Source organism: Zonotrichia leucophrys, chromosome 19 (assembly GCF_028769735.1).
Source record: "Zonotrichia leucophrys gambelii isolate GWCS_2022_RI chromosome 19, RI_Zleu_2.0, whole genome shotgun sequence".
NCBI lineage: Eukaryota > Metazoa > Chordata > Aves > Passeriformes > Passerellidae > Zonotrichia > Zonotrichia leucophrys.
Window position 1 is genome coordinate 3,787,650 of NC_088188.1, and position 25,305 is coordinate 3,812,954.

At 43.1% G+C, this 25,305-nt stretch overlaps 1 protein-coding gene across 3 annotated transcripts in view; it reads right to left on the reverse strand.

Annotated features, from left to right (window-relative positions):
* Positions 1 to 25,305, reverse strand: part of SPNS2 (SPNS lysolipid transporter 2, sphingosine-1-phosphate) — a 137,074-nt gene that overhangs the window by 39,876 nt on the left and 71,893 nt on the right. For all 3 annotated transcript variants that reach the window (XR_010442384.1, XR_010442383.1, XM_064729244.1), the window contains exons 4-8: positions 12,596 to 12,747; positions 10,697 to 10,763; positions 7,975 to 8,117; positions 6,718 to 6,870; positions 4,821 to 5,010 (exon numbers count right to left, since the gene is read on the reverse strand). Coding sequence is in view for 1 of the 3 variants with exons in the window: in XM_064729244.1 (XP_064585314.1) it covers positions 4,821 to 5,010; positions 6,718 to 6,870; positions 7,975 to 8,117; positions 10,697 to 10,763; positions 12,596 to 12,747 (705 nt within the window). In the remaining 2 variants the exon portion in view is untranslated. The remainder of the gene's footprint in view (positions 1 to 4,820; positions 5,011 to 6,717; positions 6,871 to 7,974; positions 8,118 to 10,696; positions 10,764 to 12,595; positions 12,748 to 25,305) is intronic.

Here is a 25,305-nt window from a genome sequence, read left to right on the forward strand (position 1 = left end):
TCAACCTGTCCTGCCTGCTCCCAGCGCTGCAAACAGGCCACTGCTGCCTTCAGCTGGTGTGAACTGCACACATTTGAATTGCTACAGGCAGCAAGAAGGTGTCCCTTGCGCAGGAATTTAGCACAAGTCCTTTAAATAAATCACTGAAATGCTGCAAACTTCAGAGCACACCAGTTCTGAGCTGATGAATGGGTGTTTCAACAATCCATGAAACATGATTAATAGGTGGGTACTGGTAAAAGGAAAAAAGGAACAAGAGGAAGATCAAAAAGTAGGATAGAATATACATTAAAAAATGCCTGTCCTTCAGCTGCTGATGGGGGCTTGTAAAAATGAGTTCACCCAAAGCAAAGGGCATGTGAGGATATGTGGCATTTCTGCAGAAGGGAGGCTCCAGGGAAGCTTCCAGCAAATAGGGCAGCCCCAGAGCAGATTGTAGCTCCTGAAATGCTCAGTTTGGACTCCTCACACACTTTTTGAAGCCTCATTTTACACTGAGACTTCACCTCTACATATACATCTGTTTCTGGCTCCAGCTGGGCTGTGTAACATCTCACCACGTCCATTTGGTGTCTGATTGCTCCTCTGTGCTTTTCTGTTTAAGTGATCAGTTAGCCAATCCTGACTCCCAAAAATGATAAATAAAGCAGATTTCAGAGTGGACACACCAGCAGCTCTCACAGCAAGCTCTAAGCAGGTTACAAATGCCTTCCATGACTGCTTGCAAAGGGTGTATCTGTCAGTATCTTCACTATTTGTATTTCTCTCTGCAATGGTGGATAACACACCCTCCTGAATTTGGAGCAATTCTGCCTCCAGCTCAGTTCTGGGCAATATTGATGCCTCAGAAGCAGGCAGGTCACCAACAACATGACAACAGAAAGTCCCTGGGGTTGAGACTAAGATGCTGTCAAAGCTCTCTGGCAAGGTTTTACCCTAGGATTTGCTGTTTCTGCAAGATCATAAAATGTCTTTCAGGAATTGAAATAGATGTTGAAATTGAGGAATTTGAAACAGTGTCAAAGGAAGGCAAAGCAGAGCATCTCTCTCCAGTCACTTGGAGATTTAAACAAGTGTAAAATCTGCAGCTGAAATGTCTCAGCAGTGAGATGATGATGCCACACACATAATGGGTTTCCAGGGACAGGTTTGAAAACCAAGTTTCAAAGAGTTTGTATTTCAGGAAAAATGGGACTTACAGATATGCAAATTGGTGCTTTAAGGAGCTGGATTACAACACACAAATCCACACACTGCAAGGCAAACTGAGTAAGAGACAGGACTATACAGCCAAGCAAGATAATAAAATAGAGAAATACAGGTGTCTGGGCAGCTAAATTATACAGAATTGTTGTTTTAATTCACCTTGCCAGCCACTTTACCACTGCCAATAATTTACTGGATCAGTAGGAAAAGATTGGCTGGAAAAATGTCACCTGCCTACCTGCCTCAGGTGGGAGTGGCTGCTACAGAATGGAACAGCAACTGCCCCCAGGGACCAAAATCAATTGCAAGAAAGGACTGAGCAGGAGAGAAATAATACATGTGCTCAGGGGAGGGAGAGGGCAGACAGTACACGGCTTGTAAGGGGCAGGGTGGAAGATAAAACCCATAAAACCAAGAAATGAAAAAGCAAGGGCTCTGCAGGCTCTTGCTGGAGTGCTGAACACTTCATGGAAGCTGATGCCTGTATCAGTCAGCAACGAAGCTCTCAGCTGTTGACTACAGCAGGGAGGAGATGGTGATCTGGTGGCCACTGCAGCTCTCTCCCAGTGAGAGGGAACATCATCTCGTGGGAGCCCACCTAATTGCTTGGAAGTGAGAATTTTAAGGCTCTGAGCCAAGGAGGGTTGCAAAAACATTCACTGTCAATTTTTGCACGGTGTGATCCATGGCAGAAGCCTAAGGACAGTCACAGTACAGAAGGCTGGCAAATACCACCCTGCTGGGGGACAGACACTGCCCTGCCTTCCACAGACACAGAACTCAAGGATGTGAGCCAGCACAAGCTGTCAAGGAAGATATCAGAGACAAGAAAATCAACCCATAAATTTTACTGTATTGCTTCCAGAAGGAGATTTGAGATAAAGGAAGGTAACCTAGCCCATCATTCTGCCCACCAGCCACAGAACACTCTTCTCTTCATTATGGACCGATGAGACTTAAGAGCAATGAGAAACTGCTACACCATGCAACCTGGCAATGCAGGTCCCCTACTCCCATTCTCCTTGAAATACAAGGAATTTAACTCTCTGGAAGTCTGCAAGATTGCCACAGCTCTTTGAATAGCATGGAAAAACATGAGTTTGTGTTAGAAACTTGCCTTGGAAAGTCAATTCAGAGTGGCTCTTCTACAATAATGAGAATAACGAGACATGGTAGCTCCAACCCAGACCTGTCCCCTCTTTCTGGGCATCAGGTTTCCAGCAGCAGGGAATTTGGGGCTATGGAGAGGCAAAGCTTCTTGCTTCAGCCTATTAGATCACAAACAGGCTCATATTCCCTACGCCTCCTCCATATGCAGCTCTAACTTCCTTTGCAAATCATTGACTCCTTATTAGATTTACTGCTCATCCATAATAAAATAAATTGCTTCAAGGATTGTTTAAATGATACAATCTATATTTATATACTTAAACAATGCAGAATAGTCACATGGCTATTAAAAAAATAGAAAAAAAATATAAAAATGAGATTAATAGCCACCTCCTGCTGCACAATTTCTGAAAACAGTATTTCCAGCCTAGACAAGGAGAAGTTTCTGCATAAAGAGACTGAATACCTCAAATGAACATGTCTGTCTCTAGGTCTGGGAAAGGAGAAAATCACAGCTCTGTCTGCACAAAGAGGTGGAGGGAGCAGGTGAGGAGTGTGATAGATCAATGAAAGGAGGGTAACCAGTAACACCCTCTCACAGGTTGTCTGAGGTGAGCATTTTCTGCCAGTTCAAATGTTAGCCCATGGTCACAAACCAGAGACCTGAATCTTAAATAGCCAGAGGAGGTATTCTTGGCTGTGTCTTAATGATTTTGAACTTCCACTCTTTCTGGTTGTGCTTGCCCTTAACTGTGGCAGCTGCTGAAAGACTCAGCAAATAACCATGGCCAGGCCAGTGTGGAAACACAGAGAAATGAGGAACAGCCCATGGCTGGTCACTTGTACAGGAACTCTCCTTGCTGGATGAGCAGGTGCTGCAGTGCGGAATGAAAGGATTTTCAGAAGGGATCCCACTACTCCAAATATCTCATACTTTCCCTTCATAAACTTCTCCCAGGTCCCAGGCTTCTCTCATTCTGACATTAAAAGGGAAGCAGAGACTTGTTCAGTTCCTGGATTTTTACTCCCCGCTGAAAGCAAGATTCTAGCCTGAGGCTGGATTATTTCAGTTGAGCTTTTCTTTTTCCCCCTAGTCTAACTAAAAGAGGGTTGGTTTAGATGAGATGTAAGGAAGGAGTTTTTTAAAAGGTGGTAAAGCATTGGCACAGGGTGGCCAGGAGGTGGGGGATGCCTCATTCCTGGAAATATTCAAGGCTGGATTGGAGGGGACTCTCAGCAGCAAGGTCCAGTGCAAGTGAGGGTTGGATGACCTTCAAAAGTCCCTTTCAACCCAAACCATTCTATTTATCTAGATCTATTTGATATCTTTTCATATAATTCAATTATAAGCACTCAGGGAGGGGCCACATTTTAATCTGCATTTGTGCAGCATCAAGTATTGTAGGTTCCTGGGCTATGGTAATACAAGATGATAAATTGAAATTACTGGCTTATTAATTACTGGCCTGGTGCAATCCACCTGGTTATGGAAATGAATGGCACTGAAAGGGAGCCAGAAGCTTGCCCACAGACAAATTACACTGTAATTGTCATCTGGTACCACTACAGCTACATCACCCTCACTGCAAGGGAAGTGCTCAATTTTCCTGTACCAAAACATGAGGCAAGAGCAATAAAGGTGTGGATTGAGGTGCACATAGAACAGCCCAAAGGCTCTGGGTTTCCATGGAGCTCTGAATTCTGATGGCAGCAGGGATAAACAGCTGACATTTCAGGCACACTTAGAAAGTGCCAGAATGCCAAGAGGCAAAAAGAAGGACATTCAGAAGGGCAAAGAGAACATCCCAGGCTTTCTGCAGGGGACAATGCACACAGCCCTCAAGGAGTTTGGTAGGGTGTTGGGGAAGATGAAACAGGGAAAGCCTTATAAATATGATTGCCTGGCAAAAGATTTTGAGAATATGGAAACTATAAGCAAGATTGAAATGAAAGCAAGCTTTGAGATCCCTCAGTTACTGAACAACTGGAAAACAATGGTGTGGCTGCTGAAGGTGATCCCCTTTTGATGGAACAACACCCTCTGCTTGCAGACAGGTCCAGGGGTCAGAGCAGACCCTGCCAGCTTGGCAGAAGGGGCCCAAAGAGGAGTTTTTAGGGTTTAAATTGTAACACAGTGTGGTAATGTAATGATTCTTATATAGGCTGTATGGAAATGCTGTAAGATTTGTATATTGTACTAGATCGGTTAGTGAGAATGAGAATATTCAACACAGAAGATGATTTATGGTATTGTAACGGGAACCTCACTCTCTTACCCTTTTACTCTGTTACCCTTTTGCTCTCTCATCCTCTCTCCCCCTCTCTCCTCTCTTTTCTGCTCTGAGCTGTGTTTGGCAGCTCCCAGCAGGGCCCTGCCCTCAGGCCCTTTGCAATGAACCCCAAGTTCCTAACCTGGCTGCAGAGATCTCTGCTCTCCGTCCATCCCACCCGTGCTACCCAAGGCTCTTACAGCAGGGCTGGCATATGGAAAGGATTTGACTCACATAGGCTCCCACGATGCTGCTCTTGGCTGCCACGAAGATCAGACAGATGAAGATGGCTGATCCCAGCATTCCAACAGCACAGACAAGAGGATCAGCTCGTTGGGTCTTGGACCTGCACCATTTGGTGGCTCCTGCCCCTGTGATTACACCCAGGAAGCCAGTGAAGCATGTGATTGCTCCAAAGATCAAACTGTCCAAAAATAAAAAATAAAAAAAAGGAAGGTAAGAAAGAAAATAAGAGAAAGGTGGGAGGATTTTTTTCCCCAAAATGGGCATAGTCTTTGGGTATTATTATTTTATTAGGTGATATTATTTTATTAGGCATTATGTATTATTATTTTATTATGTGTTATTATTTTATTATATATTATTATTTTATTAGGTATTATTATTTTATTAGATATTAGGTATTATTATTTTATTATGTATTCCTATTTTATTAATAATAATATAATTATTAGGGTAAATTGACTAATTTGCACAATTTGCATAATGGCTTTGCAAATTTTAAATAAAACAAATGCTCATGGTTTTAGCCCTTTCCCCCTGCAATTAAGAAAAACACAGCATGTGAAATTTATTCTTGTACAAATGTTTTGATCTGTGGGCAAAGGGGTGCAAAGGGCTCCCACTACTTCCTTGGGTGGAACTGGTGTTCCTAGGAAGAGCCCTGAACAGCTAATTATGTATACACAAACTAATTAATAACCTTTCATTGATCCTGTGAGGGGAAATCATGGACAGGCACCAGGAAGCTTCAGGGCAAGGAAACCTAACAAGACTCCAGTGATTTCCAACATACTTTGACTTTATAACTCCTTTCAGGCCACTTCAAAGCCGCTTTTTGCTGTTAGGTAACACATTTGAAATGAGTTAATTTCAATTTAAAGAGTCAGGACGATTCTCCATATGATATGTGCAGGACTTGGATTCCAGGGTCTTGGGCAACCACATCAGAGTAGCTTGAGGACAGTTCAAAACTGAGGTGTCATCAAGGAGGGGGAAATTCTCTTTGTAAACAGCAGACAGGCAGTCAGGCTGGAGCTGTGTGCTTTGTTCACTGCATTTTTGTGGAACAGCCTGAGCTTGCCTGCTGGACACTCTGGTTGTTGGACTCCACACCACTAACTGCTTTAATTGAGATGGGATTATGTTATGGCAAGAAGGTTTCCCTAATATTATTTTCTCTCATGAGCTAAAAAGCAAAAGATCTGACAAAAGGCTCTTTTAGTATCCTTTATTTACCTGAAGGAATGCTTTTATAGCATTTCCTGGTTTCTGCCCCCATTGTAAATCACAAAATGAAGAATTACTTTTCATAGCTCGTGTGTTGCAAGTGATATTCCATAACCAGGACTGAAAACAAAACCACTGTAAAAGATCAAAAACTCCAGCCCAAAGTGTCCCAGATCTCTGGGACATTCTTCAGCAAAACTCAGCACACACAGCAGTTTACAGAGCAATAAAACAGAAACAAAAGCCTACAGGATTAGTCCCTGCAGCTTTAGGGAAACCATTCCAACCTCTGAATTACAGGCACCACTGGGGCCTCCTCACCTGCCAGCTTATTCTGCTGCTATCACAGATGGGTCTTAAGGAACCAAATTCTCAGCTCTCCAAACATCCTCCTTAAAGGATTTCTCTTTTCTGCTCTACACCACAGCCTGGGAACTAAGATAGAGCTGAGGTCATTGCTTCTCCCTTGGTTTGACTTCATGCAATGAAGAAGAGAAATAAAGCCTAGTTTACAATCCCAGCATTTCCTATCATTGTTACAAGGACCTGGAGGAAATTACAGACATTCTAGTACCTTGTCTCTGTGGGACTTACTGTTTCCTCTGGTAAATAACCCCCACCCCCTCTCCCCCTGTGTCAAGCAGCTGACCCTGGCTCTCACCTATCCTTGGTGCCACAGGGCTGGGAGCTGCAGGTCTCTGCTGTCTTCTGCACCACCTGTGCTCTGTGAAGGTACAGAGGGATCCACATTCCAAGTGCCCCCGTGGCAAAGGAGACAGCTGAGGTGGCCAGGGATGAGAACACATAGCTGCGGCTGGGAGACAGAACCAAGAGAGGGTTTAGTGACAAAAATGAAAAAGCAGGAGCCAGGGCTTCAGTGACAAAGCCCAGTGTTCCCCCACACTTGCCACCTCCCTTTGCCAAGGGGAAGAGGTAATACAAGGTATAAAAATGGAGAATAAAAAGCATGGAAAGTTCACATGTGATGCTCCACTGATAATAATAAACTGAACTCATCAGAGATGCTACACAGGGGCTGTTTGAGAAGCCAGTTAGTACTTGGTCACTAGGACAGGATATGTGAATTACAGGGCTTTCACCCTAATGTCACCTGTTTGCTTGGAGGAGCAGTTTCACTTCTCCCTCCCCATCCATGCTACCTTTATTGTTACTACTAACATAAACTACCTCCATAGAAATAATGATAAATTCTCTCACATCGCTTTTCACAGTCCTTTGGCACTGGATGACAATACCAGGGAGGTGTTCTAGCCAGTAGTTCCATCACAAGTTTCCTATCAGAATTACAAGATAACCCTGAATTCAGAAGTGAAAGTATTTGCACATTCACAGGCCAGATTTCTGGAAGGAAGTGCAGCTGCTGAAGCACTTGTGAGCATGTGAACCTTTATGCACACATAGAGTGCCCAAGCACATTCAGTTCTCATGGATTCAGCCATGGGTGGTTGTTCACATATATTTAAACTTGCCATAGTGCAAGCTTCTGTGTGGTTTTTTATCTTCAATTGCTAAAACTCTCTTTTCTCCCTCAGCAAAATAGCTCTTTTAAAGAAGAAAATGGATCTAAGTGTCTGAGCAGCAGTGGCACAACAATTAATACAGGAACACAGCAATTTCTACACTTCAAAAGCCCTGATTTGTGTGAAGTATGAGCCAAGAAAAGCAAGCTTTTTCTTAGATGCCAATCTTGGAAAGGTTAGAGCAAAACTTGGAATTCATCATTGTCACAGCAGTCAATACCTCATGTAACTGTGATTTTCTTCCTTAAGTGCACAGACTAAACTTCCTGCAACTCCCTGCATGTCATCACTTTCCAGTCTCACTGTGCTAAATCCAGACCATTGGATGTTCCAATTAAGCATTAGAGGCAAACCATGGTTTTTACTCATGCTCTTACTTTCTAATCAAGGCTTTCATGTCTCTCAGCCATGAAGTCCGAGCCTTCAGCTGCCCCCCAAGCTGTTCAGCATTTCCTCTTTTAGCAGCAGGCACAAATATCAAGATGAGTGTCCCTGTTATCATTCCCAGGAGTGGAGATACCTGCAAGAAAGGAGCAGAGAATTAGGGAATTAGGAGCCAGGAGGGGTTGCTTTGACTGGTCAGGAAGAAGCAGAATTCATCCTTTTGGTTTCAGTGACTGCTCCTCACAGCCAGTCAGGACCTGCAAGCATTGAGGCATCTGCTCCTGTCCTTCCTCCAGGGCATTCCCTGGACTCTCTTATCTCACTCTGGACACATGCAGCTTTGAAAATACCCTGAGTAAGGCAGTCCATTGTGTTAATAAGTACCAAGATTCATCTAAACATGATTCTTGAGTGATGTTTAACTCTTTGGAAACCTGCTCCCAGCTGGGCTGAGAGACCAGCTGGTTTCTGGGTGAGTGCAGAGGCCTTTTAAAGTCAATCAGACCAGCTGAAAGATTTTTGAGTGTAGTAAACATGCTTTGAAAACCCTTGCTTGATACACATCCCTCTTCCAGCTAACCCACAATGGCTTCCTGTTTTCAGACATCTTCCTCAGTACAAGAGACCAAGAAACATTGAAAATTCAGGCTGGAAGATAGGGAAACAACACATTCAGGGGCTTGGTTTCCCAATATCCAACCTTTCTCCCAAGCACTAGGCAAAAATACAAAGATCCCACAGCATTTTGCAAGCTATAAGAACTATTCTTGTTTTGACAAGAATTGTTTTGAAATTCCATCATTGTCAGAATGGAAAATAGTTCCATCAGGAAAACAGGAACATGGATTTCACTGAACTAGCATCTCATCTAAATATGCTATTTAAAAATAATTCCTGACCAAAATTAAAAAAAAAAAAAAAGGAAAAGCTTCCATTATTAACCTAAGAATGGCCTTTACACATGGAGCAGTGTTTCACGTCCAAAGATGACAAACTCACAATCCTTCTAGGGAAGGAAAGACAAAAGTATTTCAGAATTTAAAAGTCAGGAAAATCACTCATCCAGGAATACATTGAAGCCTGATATAGTATCCTTCTGACAGGTGAACAGAAGACACAGAACTGGTAAAAAGTACAGAAAATGCTGTTTTTTTCTACAGCCAGCCAGCCAGTACATGATTGCAAGTCTCTTTGATGTTTATCTAAAAGCTTAAGTACCCATCAGGACAATATCCATGGGCACTCAGTAATGCTGCAGTGAAACACTTGCTTTATTGTAGGATCCAGAGACAAAGCTGCCACTTGTCCATGTGCCCTTCTGTCTTTTTCAGCCCACTGAAGTGTGGATTATTCCTGACCTCTTCTGTGTTTGGAGCCCACAGGAGATCACAGAGGGAAGCATCATCTTGGGGAGTCATTCCCATCTTGTAAGAGCACAATCATTGCCACGGGGATGGAAGCTGCTTTACTGATGTCTGGATGCTTTTTATATGTGCTGTGTGACTACAAAGCCTGAGCAATGGTGTCTAAAGCAACCCCACAGATGTGTGCAGCTCATCAGATTCCCCAGATTTTGTACAGCTAGGGAATCCTGCACCACTGTGTCATTTATAGAGGAAATCATGACCTGTAAGGGGTACACTCTTGCAGACAGCCTGGATTTCTCACGATAACTATGAAGACACCACCTGAAAAGTCCTAGTGATGATCTCTTTTCACAGATTAACCATTTGGGTTTAACAGACAGATTTGATTTTCTGAGAGTGCTCCAGTTAAAGCCCTGCTGACCAGAGGACAGGCTTTGGGGTTTTTACTTCTTGTGTTCACCTCTGCTCAAAAGTTAATGTTACACTTAAATATTTCTGCTAATGAGGCAGCATCCTCCTGGTGGGAAGCTTTAGGCTACTCCACTTTCCACTCTGGTGCACAGCTGGAAATTGCCCTGCACTCTCCCAGATGAACTGTTCATGGTGATGCTCCTGGCTTTGCTTACCCTGGGCATGGCCTGTGTCACAGAGGGTGTATTTGCTTCAGATGGGAACCCTTGCTTTTCATCACCAGCTGTTATAAACAGTGCTGGCCTGAGCTTCATGAGCTTCATGGTCCCCATGAAGTGTCAGAGCCAGAGAATGCACCTCACATGCCACCCACAGCACCAAAGGTCAGACACCAGTTCTGCTGGGCCACTTCCTCTCAGCTCTTTCAAGACATCTTTGTGTGCAGAAGCTGTTTGTGAGCATGTGACTGGAGTGGATTATCTTTTCAGCCCATTTATCAGGGTCCCAAGAGGCGAAAATAGAAGGAAATGGAGTGTCTCAGGGCAGAAAAACAAGCGGAAACTGGAACAAAGTGTTTTTTCCTCAAAGCCGGAAGCCATTCTCAGAGTTTCTTGACAGCAGGAGACTGAAAGACTGTGGAGTTGATTTAAGGCCAATGCCTTGTCTTCCTGCCCCCATCAAAAAGTCATGATTGATTGATTGATAGCAAAGTGATTGGAAAATTCTTGCTCCAAAGCAGGGAAAACTCCAAGTCCCACAAGCCCACAAATCTTTGCTTAGAGAGTGCATCCGCCATGCACTCAACACCCACAGATGTAATCTCCAATCCTTCACCTTTCAGATACAATACCAGGTTGAGCCGTTGTGTGATGGAACTCTTCCTTACACTAATGAACCAATTAACTCTCATTAAGATGTGCCATTAAGAGGGACTTACCCGCAGTGCCCAGTGCCAGTCTCCAGCAACCTGCTTCACACTGGAGCCAGTGATGTACCCCAGGCCACTGCAAGAAAGGCCAAGAGAGAGCTGGTCAGAGCTTGAAGTGTGCACACTCACAGCTGTTCTTAGACAAAGGCAGAGAGAGGCACAACCAGCTGTGTGTCCTCAGCTCTCTTGTCCTACAGGAAGAAATATGGGGATTGAAGCAGATGGTGGATGGTATGTGACTCTACCCAGCAGTGCTGATCTAAAAATGTCCAAATCTGATGGAAATTTGGAAGTTTATGGCTGACCTTTCAATCTACAGTGGATGGAAAGAAAGACTTAAAAAGAATTTATTTCCCAATTTTACTTCTACATCAGGCCTTTCTCTGTACTAATATGAATATTGAACAATTTTATGTTCAAGCTTTCAGTTAACAAGTACCCGTCAAGGACAGACCATATTCCATCATTAGATTTTTCTCTTCTTGCCACTAAATAGTACTTGGCTCTAATTAAGCAGGAAGAGTCTATTTTCTGTTAGCTTGGAAGAAAACTCAAGAAGAACATGCAAGTTTGATGGGAGACCTTCAGCCACATGTAAGACAAAAGGTGCATCAAAAGGTGAACAAAGGCACATTTCTCTCAACATGAACTGAAGGTAAATACCCTTTCTCAAAACTGCTGCATTTGTTGCTGAGACTGCCTTGGCTAAAGTTGCCAGGATTGCAGTGGAGCAACTGTGAGCCCCTCCCTAGACCTCTCCTTCCTTTATTGAAGAATCTGCTAAGCTTTGGAGGTTGTCAGCTATAACCTCCCTAGAACTGGACATTTTACCCAGACAGGCCCCCAAATCAAGCCATGAATCATCACAGACTGGTTTGGGTTGGGAAGGAACTTAAAATCCATCCAGTGCCACCCCTGCCATGGCAGGGACACCTCCCACTGTCCCAGGCTGCTCCAAGCCCTGTCCAGCCTTGGGCACTTCCAGGGATCCAGGGGCAGCCCCAGCTGCTCTGGGAATCTGTGCCAGGGCTTCACCACCTTCACAGGGAACAATTTCTTCCCAATATCCAATCAAACCCTCTTTCAGTTTACAAACCTTGTCCTGTCCTCCATAGCTTTGTAATCCACGCTGCTGCTGGATATTGAGACAATGAAGTCCCAGAATCAAGCTCAACAGGATGAATATTTGTAATTTCTTTTTTGTTCATTGAATTTTCTATGTGAATACTTGGAATTCTTGATCCTCTTGGCAAAATATTCCTTTCACCAGTTAAGGATCTGTTTATCTCTTTTTCCTCAAGAGCAAAAGGATGTTTGTGAGTTTTATCTCACAGGTAAGTGCTCCAGCTTGTAAAATGCATCACCAGAAGTTTTTCTCAGAGTTTGGAACGTGTTGCCCGTGGATTCCCTGCTGGAAATGAACCCATACTGCCCTTTTTCCCAGGATATTGTCCAGCTCTGGGAAATGGTATGCAAACTATGCAAAGCCACCTTGCTGACAATCTCACAATAGAGGGTCAGCCATTATTTTAAAAAATAAAAATAATGACAGATTCCCTCCTGTCCCAACAATCAGATACTGTGTTGGGCTGATAAAGAAATTCCACTGGAAGAAAAAGTCAGCTAAAATATTTTTATTCCATTTCCATCCCATTGCTGTAAAAATGGAGGAAAAAAACTAAATAAACCAACAACAAACTTCCCATTAGTTCCCAAAAGTCACACATGAACCAGTAACAGGGCCAAAAAAGAATCTAATTCCTGCAACTAATTAGTCACTGCTCACAATATTTTCCTGTCTACATTCCAGCCAAGGTCAAGAACTATCATCATTAGCAATTTCAGATCTATGTGAGTTTACTTCAGAGAAAAGTCATAAAGAGATTGAAGGATCTTTGTGTCACTTACCTGCCCAGAGGAATGGCAAAGTAGAAAACAGAGAGCATCAGGGTCCTTGTGTTTTTGGTGAACAGGTCTCCAATGATGGTTGGTGCAATAGTTGAGTAACTCGCTTCACCAATGCCAACCAAACCCCGGGACAGCACAAAGAGCCAGAAATACTGAGAAAAGAAATTGAAACATTAACAGGTTCCCCCTTGGCTTTTTAAATCCAGGATGGACAGCAATCAGGGAAACACAAATTCATGTGACTGGAAAATGATGCTCCTGTATGCATTTATTTTTAGAACTTTATATTTATGATATATTTTTAGAACTTCAGAGCTGTTTCATTTGTCTTTTGCCCAGAAGAAAGGGACGATAATTTTTGTGAAGATTTATAGGCATGAAAGAAAAGTAATAATAAAACATTTACTCAGTGACATTCAAGAACATTTCCTAAAATGCAGAGGCAGAAGACCCCCAGTTTGTTGCCAGATTCCAGCTCACTCTTGCTGCTTTGGGAAGGCCTGGGGAGGTGGGTGAGTGTAACAAACCCTGCTCTGGGATCCAGGAACAGCAACTCCTGCTGACACAACCCATCCTTCCTAGCGTGCCAAGGACAGGTTCTGACTAGGAAATTCTAAAGGCTCTTCAAAGCTGGGAAAGAGTGGAACCCAAAATTCCCCAAACTGAATGTTCTTCTTCATTGAAAGCTATGGAGTAAGGAATCTTCCAAAGGTGCTGAGTACCCATCTCACTCCACTTGCCTTGAACAGCAGCACACACCTCCCCAAAACTGTCAGAGGAGACCTGAGCTTTACTGGGAACCCAGGAACATCCATGTCCTCTGTAAGCAGGGAATGACCCAGAGGATCACAGGGCAGGGGCATGCAGGAGGCATTCAGCTGCCCAGGGAACACCTCTGGGTGAAGGGCAATCCCACAGAATGAAGATATATCAAAAAACAGGTGACCCCAACATCTGGGAATGACTGGCATCTGACTCCATTGATCCAGAATGCTGAACAATTGCTTTAGTAAAACTATATTACAATTGTATTATATTATGTTATGTTATGTTACACTAAAAGGATACTATACTATACTATACTACACTATACTATACTATAAAGACACGGACTAAAGAAAACTCATGACTGTCTCCGAATAACCAGGACACAGTTTTTTTTCCAACTGGCCAAGGAAACAAAACAATCCTCAGCAGAATCCAATTGACAAATCACTTCAGGTAAAAATCTTCCCAACATATTCCACATGTGCAAAACAACAGGAGCAAGCACCAAGTAAAGACAAAAATTGTTTTCTCTTTCTTCTCTCTGTTCAGAGAATGTGAATGCCACAAGGATGCACTTCACATTCAGCACAACTCAGTCTAAAATGGTCAAAAAGAATTTGCTTATCCAATAGAATTTTTTTTAATGGCTCATTTCAATCAACACTTTCATGAACTGTGAGGACCTGATTTTCAACCTAAGCTCTTTCACTGCCCCTGCAGTTTTCTGAGTGCAGGCTAAGACACAATGCTTTGATGCCTGAATACCAGATACATGAGAACAAGCAAACTCTCACCCATCTAAGCAGCTTGAGCTACACCCAGAAATAATTGCAGGGACAGAAATGAAGCAGTCACTGCAGAAAGTTGTAAGCACAGGGAAATCTATTTCTACAAATTTAACCTCTATAAATCCTCAATTTGCTGTCATTATTCTGTAGATCATTTGTGAGAAGAACAGCAGGGACTTAAACTGAAGGAAGGCAGGTTTAAATTAGATATTAAGAAGAAATTCTTCCCTCTGACGGTGGCAAAGCCCTGGCACAGGGTGCCCAGAGCAGCTGTGGCTGCCCCATCCCTGGAAATGTCCAAGGCAAGGTTGGATGGAGCTTGGAGCAGCCTGGGACAGTGGAAAGTGTCCCTGCCATGACAGGGGGTGGGATGGGATGAATTTTAAGTTCCTTCCCTTCCTCTGTGATTCTATGCTTATGATATGTCCTTAACCATGAAAGTGCTTTGGGAAAAATGAGCAATTACCAATTCTCCTTCTTCAGATGGGAAAAAGTCAAGGGAAATGACTGATTTTGTGCCCTACAGCAAAGCCAAGCTAGAGTCCAAGTCTCATTCACAAACATGGAAAATGCCATGCAGACTCCAAGCCACGTGCCTCAGCCATAAATACATCCATCAGCAGACAAAAATCTACCAGTGACACGTTTGCATTGTTCTGCTCACTGTAATCCCTGGTTGAAAAGAACATTTTGAGGATTCCAACAACCACAAAAAACAAAATACTTTAGTGTACTCTTCACTTCCTCATATTTTGGTGTGAATTGTGGAGCAATATGCATTTTCTGCAGGAATACAAGTTCCTTGTTTGCTGGCAGGGTGTGTGCAGTGCCGCTCACATTCATGCATCTCCCACAAGCTGCACATACGTAACTCACACACGTGGGTGTGAGCAGAAAGGGCAATACTGTGACTCAAATGATTTAATTTCTGTCAATTTCCCAATGCTCAACCACTCCACTGCAGAAATATGCTGGCAGTCATTGGTGCACAGGTAACCAGTGTATTTTGAATGAGCAACAGTATTTCTAACGTGCTGAAAGGCTTAGTCATGCACAATTAGAAAGCAGGGAACTGCAGGCTGGCTGTGGTTTCTGAGGAAGATCTGGATCACAGAGAGGGTGACAGGCAAAGCAGTCACCAGCCTGGGATGAAATGGGCAGTGTCACCTACAATTGAAGAATGACAAGTTTGTAAATGCACTGGATGTTCCTCAAACTGGAAATACGTACAGAAAAATGTCACAGTTTTGTGCTCACCAGCTGGTATTGCCCCCAGTGAATGCACTGGGTAGGAATTTCCTCCAAACAATGCTGTGAGAAGGTTCCTCTTACAATCCTTGTGCAAAGCAGGAAAACTGTCCCAAGTATTCCTTTTGTGGTAGAGTGACTCAGTTTCATCAATACCATGGAATCAGATGCCCAATACCATGAAATCATCTGCAACAAGTACCACATCCACTCTTCTCTCTCAGTTCCTGCTCAAATCCCTCTCCTTGGTTTATCCCATGCTGACACACTCCAAATATCTCTTTAATATTTAAACTATGTTTTTTGAAGCAGTGGTATTCAAACTTAAGTAATAAGATTTTTACTTCATCTGGGAATAAAAGCATTCTTAAAAACCATAATCCACATAAAGACCTAAATAGTATTGCCCTTCTGAGATCAGATATTCAAGACTACAGACCATCCAGCCATCTAGTTGTGATAACTAGATTAAACATACAAAAATCTAAAACAATTTAGGGAATTATTTATAGTTGGTTCTATGCTGGGCCTGGTTTTGGAGCTCTATATCTAGGATTAAAGAGCTAATTCCTCTTCTTACCAGTTCTTACGGATCTTTGGCTAGCATGGATCCTGTTGGAACTCATACGATAAAATTAATTTGCTAAAATAAGCTGGGACCCCCATCTTCCATCTCTAATCAGTCACTCAAAACTTATGTTTTAGCTCTGAAGAGGGACAGCTGGGGAGCTCCCCAAGGCAAAAAAGGGGTCCCATCCATGACAGGCCTTGTCTTTTTGTTTTCCATATCAGAAGCAAAAAATACAAAACAACTCTAAAATTCTTATGCTGGTGCTCATTTGCACCACAGGCATTCCATGAACCACTCAGAAACTGGTTCCAAAACCACTCCATATGCAATACAGACAATTGCTATTTTTTGTGTACATTTATACACATACACCCATGAACATCCCTTTTCCTCTCCAAGTGTATGAGGACACGACAACCTGCACAAACACATGGCAAAGTCAGATATTCCACATGCTGAGGGAAACTCTGTTCTCCTCCACAGCTGGAGCAGGACACCTCTGCCATTTCCTCTGCTCTGGATTTTCCCCCCACTGCTTTTCCATTTATGTCCTACCTCAGGGTTCTCAGGAGTTTAATGAAAGAAAAAGGGCTGACACCAGCTCAATTCTGCCAGTGCTCAAAAGCAGAACAGGCAGCTCAGACTTTAACTGAATTTCACTGTTCCCCAAGCAGAAATTGATATATATTGAAGAAGCCAGTTTCTTTCTATATGACTTGGTAACTCTGCTGTAATTTGTCCATCTGTGCAAGTAGGTTTCTGGCAGGAAAACTGAAAATATCTGAGTCAGCTTTCAGGACCTGAACTAATTCCTTCCCTATAGGTTAAGCCCAGCAACCTCAACATTTATCAGCAGTGTTTTCCTAAAACTAAATGCCTGAAACAGAAGGGTTTTTGAAACAAGGTGCTATTAGGGCAAGCAATTAATTTGTCTTTAATTTTGGGAAACAGTTATATCAGAGACTGTCTGCACCTCCATGAGAGCTGCCAACATCTGGTTTGGAGAGATGCAGAGGGTTTTTGGGATGAGTTCATAGCCTCAATCCCCCTCCTTGCCCGTGTGCCAGCCCAAGGTGCAGCTCCCTGGCTGTGCTGGATTCTGCAGGCACAGAGCAGCTCTGTGGCACCAGCCTGGCTGTGCCACTGGGCAGGGACACCTGGGCCACACAACCTCACTGCTACCAGCTCCAGGAGCAAGCCAGGGTGCAAAATTTGCTCCTGGAACTCACAGCAGGCAGGTTGTGTGGCTCAGGGCTTCCAGTCCCTTTCTCCACCTTGTGTGGCTGGTGAGACACAAGCCAGGGAAGATTCCAGCACACAATAAACCATCAACACATGGAAAGAATGTTGGCTGCAGAGACCCAGAACTGCCACAGCCTTGCTGGGAGTTTCCCTTGAAGAGATGACATCACCAGAAATTAATGCATGGAGAAAGCACTCACACCTGTGAATGGGAGGTACAAAGGGTCAGTGGGTGTGCTCTCTTCTTCCCATGTCTCAAATATATAGAAGGAAAAACAGCCTCTAGCCATAAAGCAAAAGAAACCCAATTCCTCAAAATAGAAATGAGTTTCAGAAGGGATACAAATCCTTATCCCTTGGGGATGTGTCAGTAAGGAATAGAACATTCTACCTACCAACTTCTGCATTTCTTAAACTATCAGCAAGCCACAGACAACAAGAGTGACAGATCATGGGGTCCAAGGGACCTGGTCTCATTACTGTCACCAGTGTCACCAAACACTAGAAGCTATGAGTGTGACACTCCTTCCAGAATTTACAGCTGAAAAAAAGCTTTCATGGTTGGAGTTAAATATTTATAATACAGAACCATTTAATTGTTTAGGTTAGAAAAGACCTCTATGCAGATCAGATCCCACAGATAAAATGTACAGTGTGGTTTCTATTCACACCTTCATTCTGACTTTACTCTCAATCTCCTGCACACATAAATGTTTGATGGCCTAGGACACATGACTGGCTTTAATCATGTTTGGTGAAACCTCCTAATTATACATTTATCCTAGTTGTATAGACCATTCAGGGAGTAATATGTGTTTTAAGAGGTCTAATTACAGCTTGAAGTTCTTTCTCCTTTTTTAATTAGCTAACAAAAGGAGTAAAGCCACTGGGTCTTTAAAAGATTATCTGCCAGTGGTAAACCTATAATCTGCCAAATATGTGTACAACTCTGAGCCACCAGATTTACTGTCTAAAGAATCATATGATCCTTAAGCTTTGTTTATTAAGTATTTGCATTTGAATGTGGAATAGCTTGTGAGGGTCTCAAGAGAAGCTGAACACATGCTGCTTTCAGATGAGGGGCACATGGACTGAGGAGATCCCACAGACAGAGACACTCCAGAGTCATGAATTCCTGTGTGTGCACAGCACCAATGCAAACCATGTTTAAATCTGCTGTTGCTGGTCTAAAAGAAGGATCTTTTATACTGCCACAGCACCTGCACCCTTCCCTATGTGAGGGTGTTGATAACTCCTGTGGATAATGCATTAACTGATGTAAAAGAGGACTCAGTGTCATTAAATTCCTCTTTGAGCTGAGTTTTGCCATATTTTCCTTCTTTTATTTTATAAACCTTATGCAAAAATCAAATCAGGGTTTGCATCCTTTGAAAGAAGATGTGCATGAAGTCATTCCTACCAGGCAGCTGGGGTTGCCACACAGAGCCTACAATGAGGTGAAATGACAATAAACCAAGGAGAAAGCATTGGGACTGACCTGATTTCCCTGAGTTACACTCCTGTATTTCTGGAGCCTGGCACGAGGCAGCCAGGGTAGCACAGCAGTCTCAAGTGATCGGTTGGATAAATCTGAGACACTGCAGGAGCCATTTGATCAAAGTAAAGCCCACAGGGCCCAAGTATTGATTCAAGGGCTGCACAACAGTGGCTCCCTTTGGCTTTGTGAGCTGCACTCACAGGCAAGAATTTGCCCTCCTGGAGCAGACCCTGCATTTGCTGGCCAGGCAAACACCTCCTCCTCTGCTCCTCTAAGTTTTCCCAGCACTCTGCAGGGTTTAAATGGTTAATGATGACACACCACACCTCTTGCCAAAAGATGCACCATTAACTATGAGGTAAACCAAACCAGGAACCTGCTCTGAGTATCGGGGTGGTGACTAAGAGCATTGACTCCTGCACAGTCACAGCTCAAATTCCAGCTCGTTAGCTGAGAGTCACTGAAGAGCTGAGCACTGGAATGACATTACATATTTGCTTAAACACGAAAAGCTCCAATTCTCACAGCCCTCCCAGGAATGAGGGCTCACCTTGAACAATATGAGAGTTTCTAAGTCAAACAAGGATACTGACATAGCACGAGAGAGGAGCTGACATTAAACAATGAGGTTGGTGTTTCAAATTCCATTCTGTGCCTGGGTGGATGACAAAGGCCACAGCAGAACAGATAAGCTTAAATACATCTTCCAGCACTGTGCACCCCTAAAGCTTTAAGAATTTTGCATATATATAACCAAGACATCTGGCTTCCATTGCTGGATACAAGCTCTGGGCACAAATACTTGATGGGAATGCTATGTCAAATCTAGATATGAAACTCAAAGTTACATGCCACACCTTCTCAAACATCAATGGTCTCTAATAAAAGCAGAATAAATATTGTAAAGAGCCAGAGAGGGACTACATAGTACCGGTGAATTGTTCCATGCCACTCCTGAAGAACATGTCCTCCTGTCAAGTTCAGCCCAGATTTTTAAGTAACTGAATATTCATTCCATATTTTGGCCATCTGATGTTTACCATCTGGGAGATCTTTGAGCAGGAACAAAGGAAGATGAATTTCTTTTTCTTTATTGACAAGTAATCTTACCTAATCCCTCATGGGAGTTGCCAGCCAAGAGACCAAAATGCAAACCAGCATGAGGGCAAAACTGTGCACTGAGATTTTAGTTGATCAGTACTTTCCTCCCCTGTTCAGGGGGCGGCTAAGCACTGGTTTCAGGATTTCCAACAACCCAAGGGAGTGGGTTATGCTCAGTCTCTGGGTGTACAAAGGCCCAGCAGGGCACATGCTCAGGTGGAGACTGGTTGGAGACAGAGTGATGGGTTATCAGCTCTGAGTCAATGCTGGCAGTTATCAGTGTTTATCTGTTTGCTGTAGAGATACCAGTGCACTGAGCAGTTCATGTTAGAGCTACCTGTCAGATAAATCTAATTATGAACCACCCTTCTCACCTCCACCAAGAGTTCTCCCCTTATCAGCCCCGAGTCCTGCACCCAGGGCAGAGGCACTGCAGCTGCTGCTTCTTCTGCCATTTACCCTCTGCAGGGAAATGATTGGATTTAAACTCCTCTTTTCTTCCCTCATTGTGTGCGTTATCTCTCACCCATGCCTACTTCTCACTCCCCATCTCTACCATCACAACCACTCTGTAAGTCATTACTGCACACAACATTTCCCAGAACTTCCATCACCACTGGATTCCAGTTGAGTTCTACAGTTTCCTCCCTTCAAATGGAACTCTTGATGTTAAGTCCATCTTCCATCACCATTTTTAAACTGCTCTTCTCCTTTGCAAGCACTCAGAGAATAAGAGAATACCTGAGACTGGGAGGAGTTTTGGAGATAGTCTGGTCCATTGTCCCCTGGTCACAGCAGGATCAAATACATCATGAACATCAGGATAATGTCCAACTGAATTTTGAGTATCTCCAAAGATGGAGGAGCCACTGCCAGGCTGGACAACCTGTTGCAGTGTTGGACCATCCTCAAAAGTTGCTTCTTCTTATGTTTAAGTGAAATTTCCAGTATTTTAGTCTGTGCCCCTTGCCTCATCTTTTCACTGGGGACCTTTGAGAGCAGTCTGGCTGCATCTTCACAGCTCCCACCAGGAATCAATGTACACCAAAGCAGCACTGTGGGCTCTGTGGGGACAGCAGCACTTCTAGAGTGAGGATGCCACTTTGACAAAGGTGAAGTATTTAAATTCAGTTAAAGCCATATGGCAGACACCATCTCACATTTGCTGTGTCTCTGCCACGTTCACAGCAGCCAGGTTTTGCTTCACTCCTTTTCCCTTAAGCCTGCTTGGCATAGAAAGTATACTAGTTTAAATATTTATGTCTGGCAAAGGAGGCTTCTCTTACCCAAAGAGCCTCCCCTCAACTCTCACAAGCAGGTCACTAAAATTCAAGTGCAAATGCCCCAGGCTTTCTTCCTTCAAGTGTTCACAGGTTTTATTCCCACATTCACATTAGTTTTATTCACATGTATTTATTCCACATAGGCTGGCTGGAGGTTATAACTGTGTTACAGATGAGACCACACCAAAATTTAACAGCAAGCTCTGATTTACTGAAACCTTAATGCATTTGATTAATCATTTCCTCAAGGGTCAATACTGAAACCCTTTGCATTTTGGATGGATTTATACAACAGCCTCTAAGCAGGTCTGATTCCTCTGCAGCATCCATTTACACTTTGTCAAACACTTCCAAACTTCAGCTCATTTGGATGCATTAAGTGTCTCACTGATTCTCAGCTCTGAACACCTCACCTTTGAACAATTCCCTTTTGGGAAAATTCAGCTGCTACTCAGAGCCCTAAGAGGAGAAAAGAGACTACAGCAAGCAGAAAGAGATCAAAATACATATTTAAATATAAAAATGAGCAAGGGAGATGAAGCAAAGTCCACTCACCTTTCCTTTGATTGCCTCTAGTATTTGTTAATGGCTTTAGTTCTCCCAGGTAGCCTGTTCAGGCACACTTAATAGAATGTGGAAAGTTTTATTTGGGAATGCATTTAAGATTCTGGCTGATTAAAGCATCCCTATTTTATGAGATTTATATTATTATTTAGTATATAAAACAACCAATAAAGACAGTAAGATACTCCTTTTTCAACTCATCACACCCTTCAATCAGCAACTAAAGCGTTTAACAACTGCAAACCCACAGGGAGGCTCTAAGGTCAAACACCCAGTTAAGTGTTCTGGAGATAAAAAACAACCCCAAAGGACCCTGGAAGTAGCAAGACTCCCCCGGCTCTTCTTCCACAGTTGCTTTGTGCTTCATAGGGACAAAAACGTGTGGCAAGTTTTTCTGAGCTATTTGCAAATGCTGAATTTGAAAATCCCTTTCAACACTAAAATTGCAGTGTCTGAAATCCAGATTCCCATCACTCTCCTCTCTCCAAAGCTGTGGCAGTCCTGAGGGAATTTCAGTCATTATTATTATTTTTGGGCAGCACAAAAAAAAGAAAAGAAAAAAAAAAAAAGAGCAAGCCCAATTCCCATTCTCCATCTTATTAGGGAGTGTAATTACAAGACACTGGGTGATGAAGCAGCACCACCAGGCCCTGATAATAAACTGAGTAGAGTTTCAGCTCCCTAACTGAAGGGCTTTTCATTTGATTGATCTCCCCATGGTAAAAATACTACAACATGCAAATGATTTGATTTACATTCTCCTCAGTTTAGTTTCTTGGTCATTAATATTGGATTAATGACAGGGACCTGGGATGAAATTAGGAGGGAGGTACCAGGTTACTCACACACCAAACCCCATCCAGCAGATGCAATGTTGCTGTAAAATAGACCTTAAAGAAAAAGGCTGATGTTGAAATAAATCACAGGGTTCATAAAGAGCCCCATGTTCCCAGTGCCTGGTTGAAGACAGAGTTAAAACATTTCTTTTCATCCTTGGCTGTGGTGTAAGGCCCAGAGGAGTCCATGGCCCTTCACATGGCTGAAATAGTGGTCATTTATCCCTGTTACAAAACCATTACACCAGGATGTATCTTCCAGAAGTGTTCCCCTAAGAACATTGATAGTTCTGGGTCTGAAGCAAATGGCTGCATTTTGTTCCAGATCTGTCAGGTGGGACACACTCACCAGCGCTTGCCTCCAATATCTCTGCCATTAGCACTATCACAGTTTCCTTCCTGAGATGTGCAAACACAGCCATAATCACTAAAAGAGGGACTGGAAAAAATACAATGTATTTTTTCAACTGTGGAAACACTGCAAGGTTTCTGACAGACTCAGGTTCCCAAATGCAGCTGGAGTATGGGGTGGCATTCACTGAACCAAAGAATATTCACAGGCAGTGATGGACTACTGTGTCCAGGCTACAGATGAATCCAACCCTAAATCCAAGCAACAAAGAGATGTCAGCTTTTTCAGAACAAACATTTTGAGGCATTGATACCTAGCACTAACAACATCTGCACCTCCAGTGATGTGAGACTCAACCTCTTTAACATGATGGGCTGTCTTGGCTCAAACTCTTTGGTTTGGACCAATTCTTCAGCAAAAATTTGGTCAAATCCATCAGGTTGGATTGGAGATTCTTGGAGAGCACAACCCCATGTCCCTATCCCTGAAACCACTGCAGAAACTGATTTCTCAGCACCCTTTGAAAAAAGCTTCATCCAACAGACTGAGACACACAGGTGAGAAAACTTTGCCTGCACTGGACACATTTTCAAGTTTTGAGAGTTCATGAAGGACACATTTTAAGGGACTCCCTCAAGGTTTAAATTAAATTCACACAAAGTTACAGTCCCTGCAACTTTTCCCATACTGTTGGTTCTGCTGATTCTTGGCATATTTTGCTTTGCATATGCTAAAAATCAAGTACACCAGCAGGTCAGCTCTTGCAGCAGCTTTGCTGAAGAACCATTTAAATCATTCCAAACTCTGATTTTTGCTCCTGCTTTCTGTTTTCACGCTTCCCTGGGCTTGCTGACTCAATCAAGATCCAGAGGGCTCCAAGAACCCTGCAGAAGGCTGAGCTTGCAGTGTGTTTGGCCCAAATCTGAGAGATGCCTCTCTTGTAGCATCAGATTTCCAGAGAGAAAGTGGTGCACCTACCAGTTCCTTCTACTTTGGAGTTGCTTCTTATTCATGATCTTCCTTGAACAGTTGTCATGTTCCTTTTTGAAGTGTTATTAATTGACAAGGTTTTGTCGTGCTGTAGCTTAATTTCATTAAATCCAGCCTATCTGACAAAATGACAGCCTATTAAACCACACTAAACACATTTGGATGTTTTGTGACTGTCTTCTCATGAGGCTTCATCACTCATGTTTTCAGATTTGATGATCATCACCACTGCCAGGGATTTCCAGCTCAAAATCTATTAAGGAGGGTTGAGATTAGTACTCTAATTTGACTTATCTGAATTGCAAATGCAGTGTTTTGTGTAGCCTGAGAACTTTATACATTTAAAAGAAATGTCAACACTTCAAAAGACTAATTTAGCACCTGGTACTGTAAAACATTTCCCTTTTTCCCACTATTTGCACATGACTTAGAACATAATGGTCCTTTTCCCAGCCTTTATGCACAACCCAGGAGGCCAAGGCTGTGTGGCCATTGAGGCAGCACTTACCCTTCCCAAGGAGTGACTGATGCATTTGGATCAGCAGGCAGCCAAAGAAAGGCTCAAATCCATACTTTTGCATCTGAACAGAAGGCAGAGCCTGAATAACACATTCTCTCTCCTGCATCCTGTTTTTCAGGACAATACACACAACCCTCAAGAACCATCCAGCTAACAGAAAGTTTAGGTTTGTTTCCAGGCCTCCTAATGAGCCTAACCTGGGATGAACGGATTGTTTTCTTTGTGAGGCATCATTAACCAGGCTCTGCTGAAGCACTGTGCTCCCTCCCAAGGCATCAGCTCCAAGAACACCATGCATAAGCTGCCTCACATTTATCCATGCTGAACACACATCATTTACAGCCTTCAAAAATGGAAACATTTCTCCAGACCCATATCTGAGCATCCCAGTGGATCATGAAGGCACACATTCTATCTACACCACCAGCTTGGCACCCTCTCTGTACCCTCAATACACAGCTAGTTGGGAACTAATTCCCAAAATGACAGGACCACCCAGGCACTGCAGCAGTGACTTGCTTTGCCTTCTGAACTCGTCTGACCAAGCCAGGCATCCCCCTATTGAAGCCCAGCATGCAGCCATGGACCCCACACCAGGAATGACTTGTGCCCCTCAGGCCACAGCACCACTGCAAGGATCCTGCCAGGCTGATAAGAGATTTAACAATTCCTCTATATTTTAATATTTGCTTGGAAGTTCACATGCAGCACTACTACTTTTTTTTTCCCCCACACTAACTGATGAAACCCCAATCTATTTAAGAGCATTTTCCCTTTTTTCCATTCCTTCAATGTTTTGAACAAGGTTGAGCTTAAGATACTGTCATAATTATTTATAAGACATAATGTTAAAGCATTATAGAGATTTCCACTCACACAGAGTTAAGAAATAAGACATTATTTGTGTTCCATCAGCATGCCCTGGGGTTAGGCCTCTGCTGCAGCATGA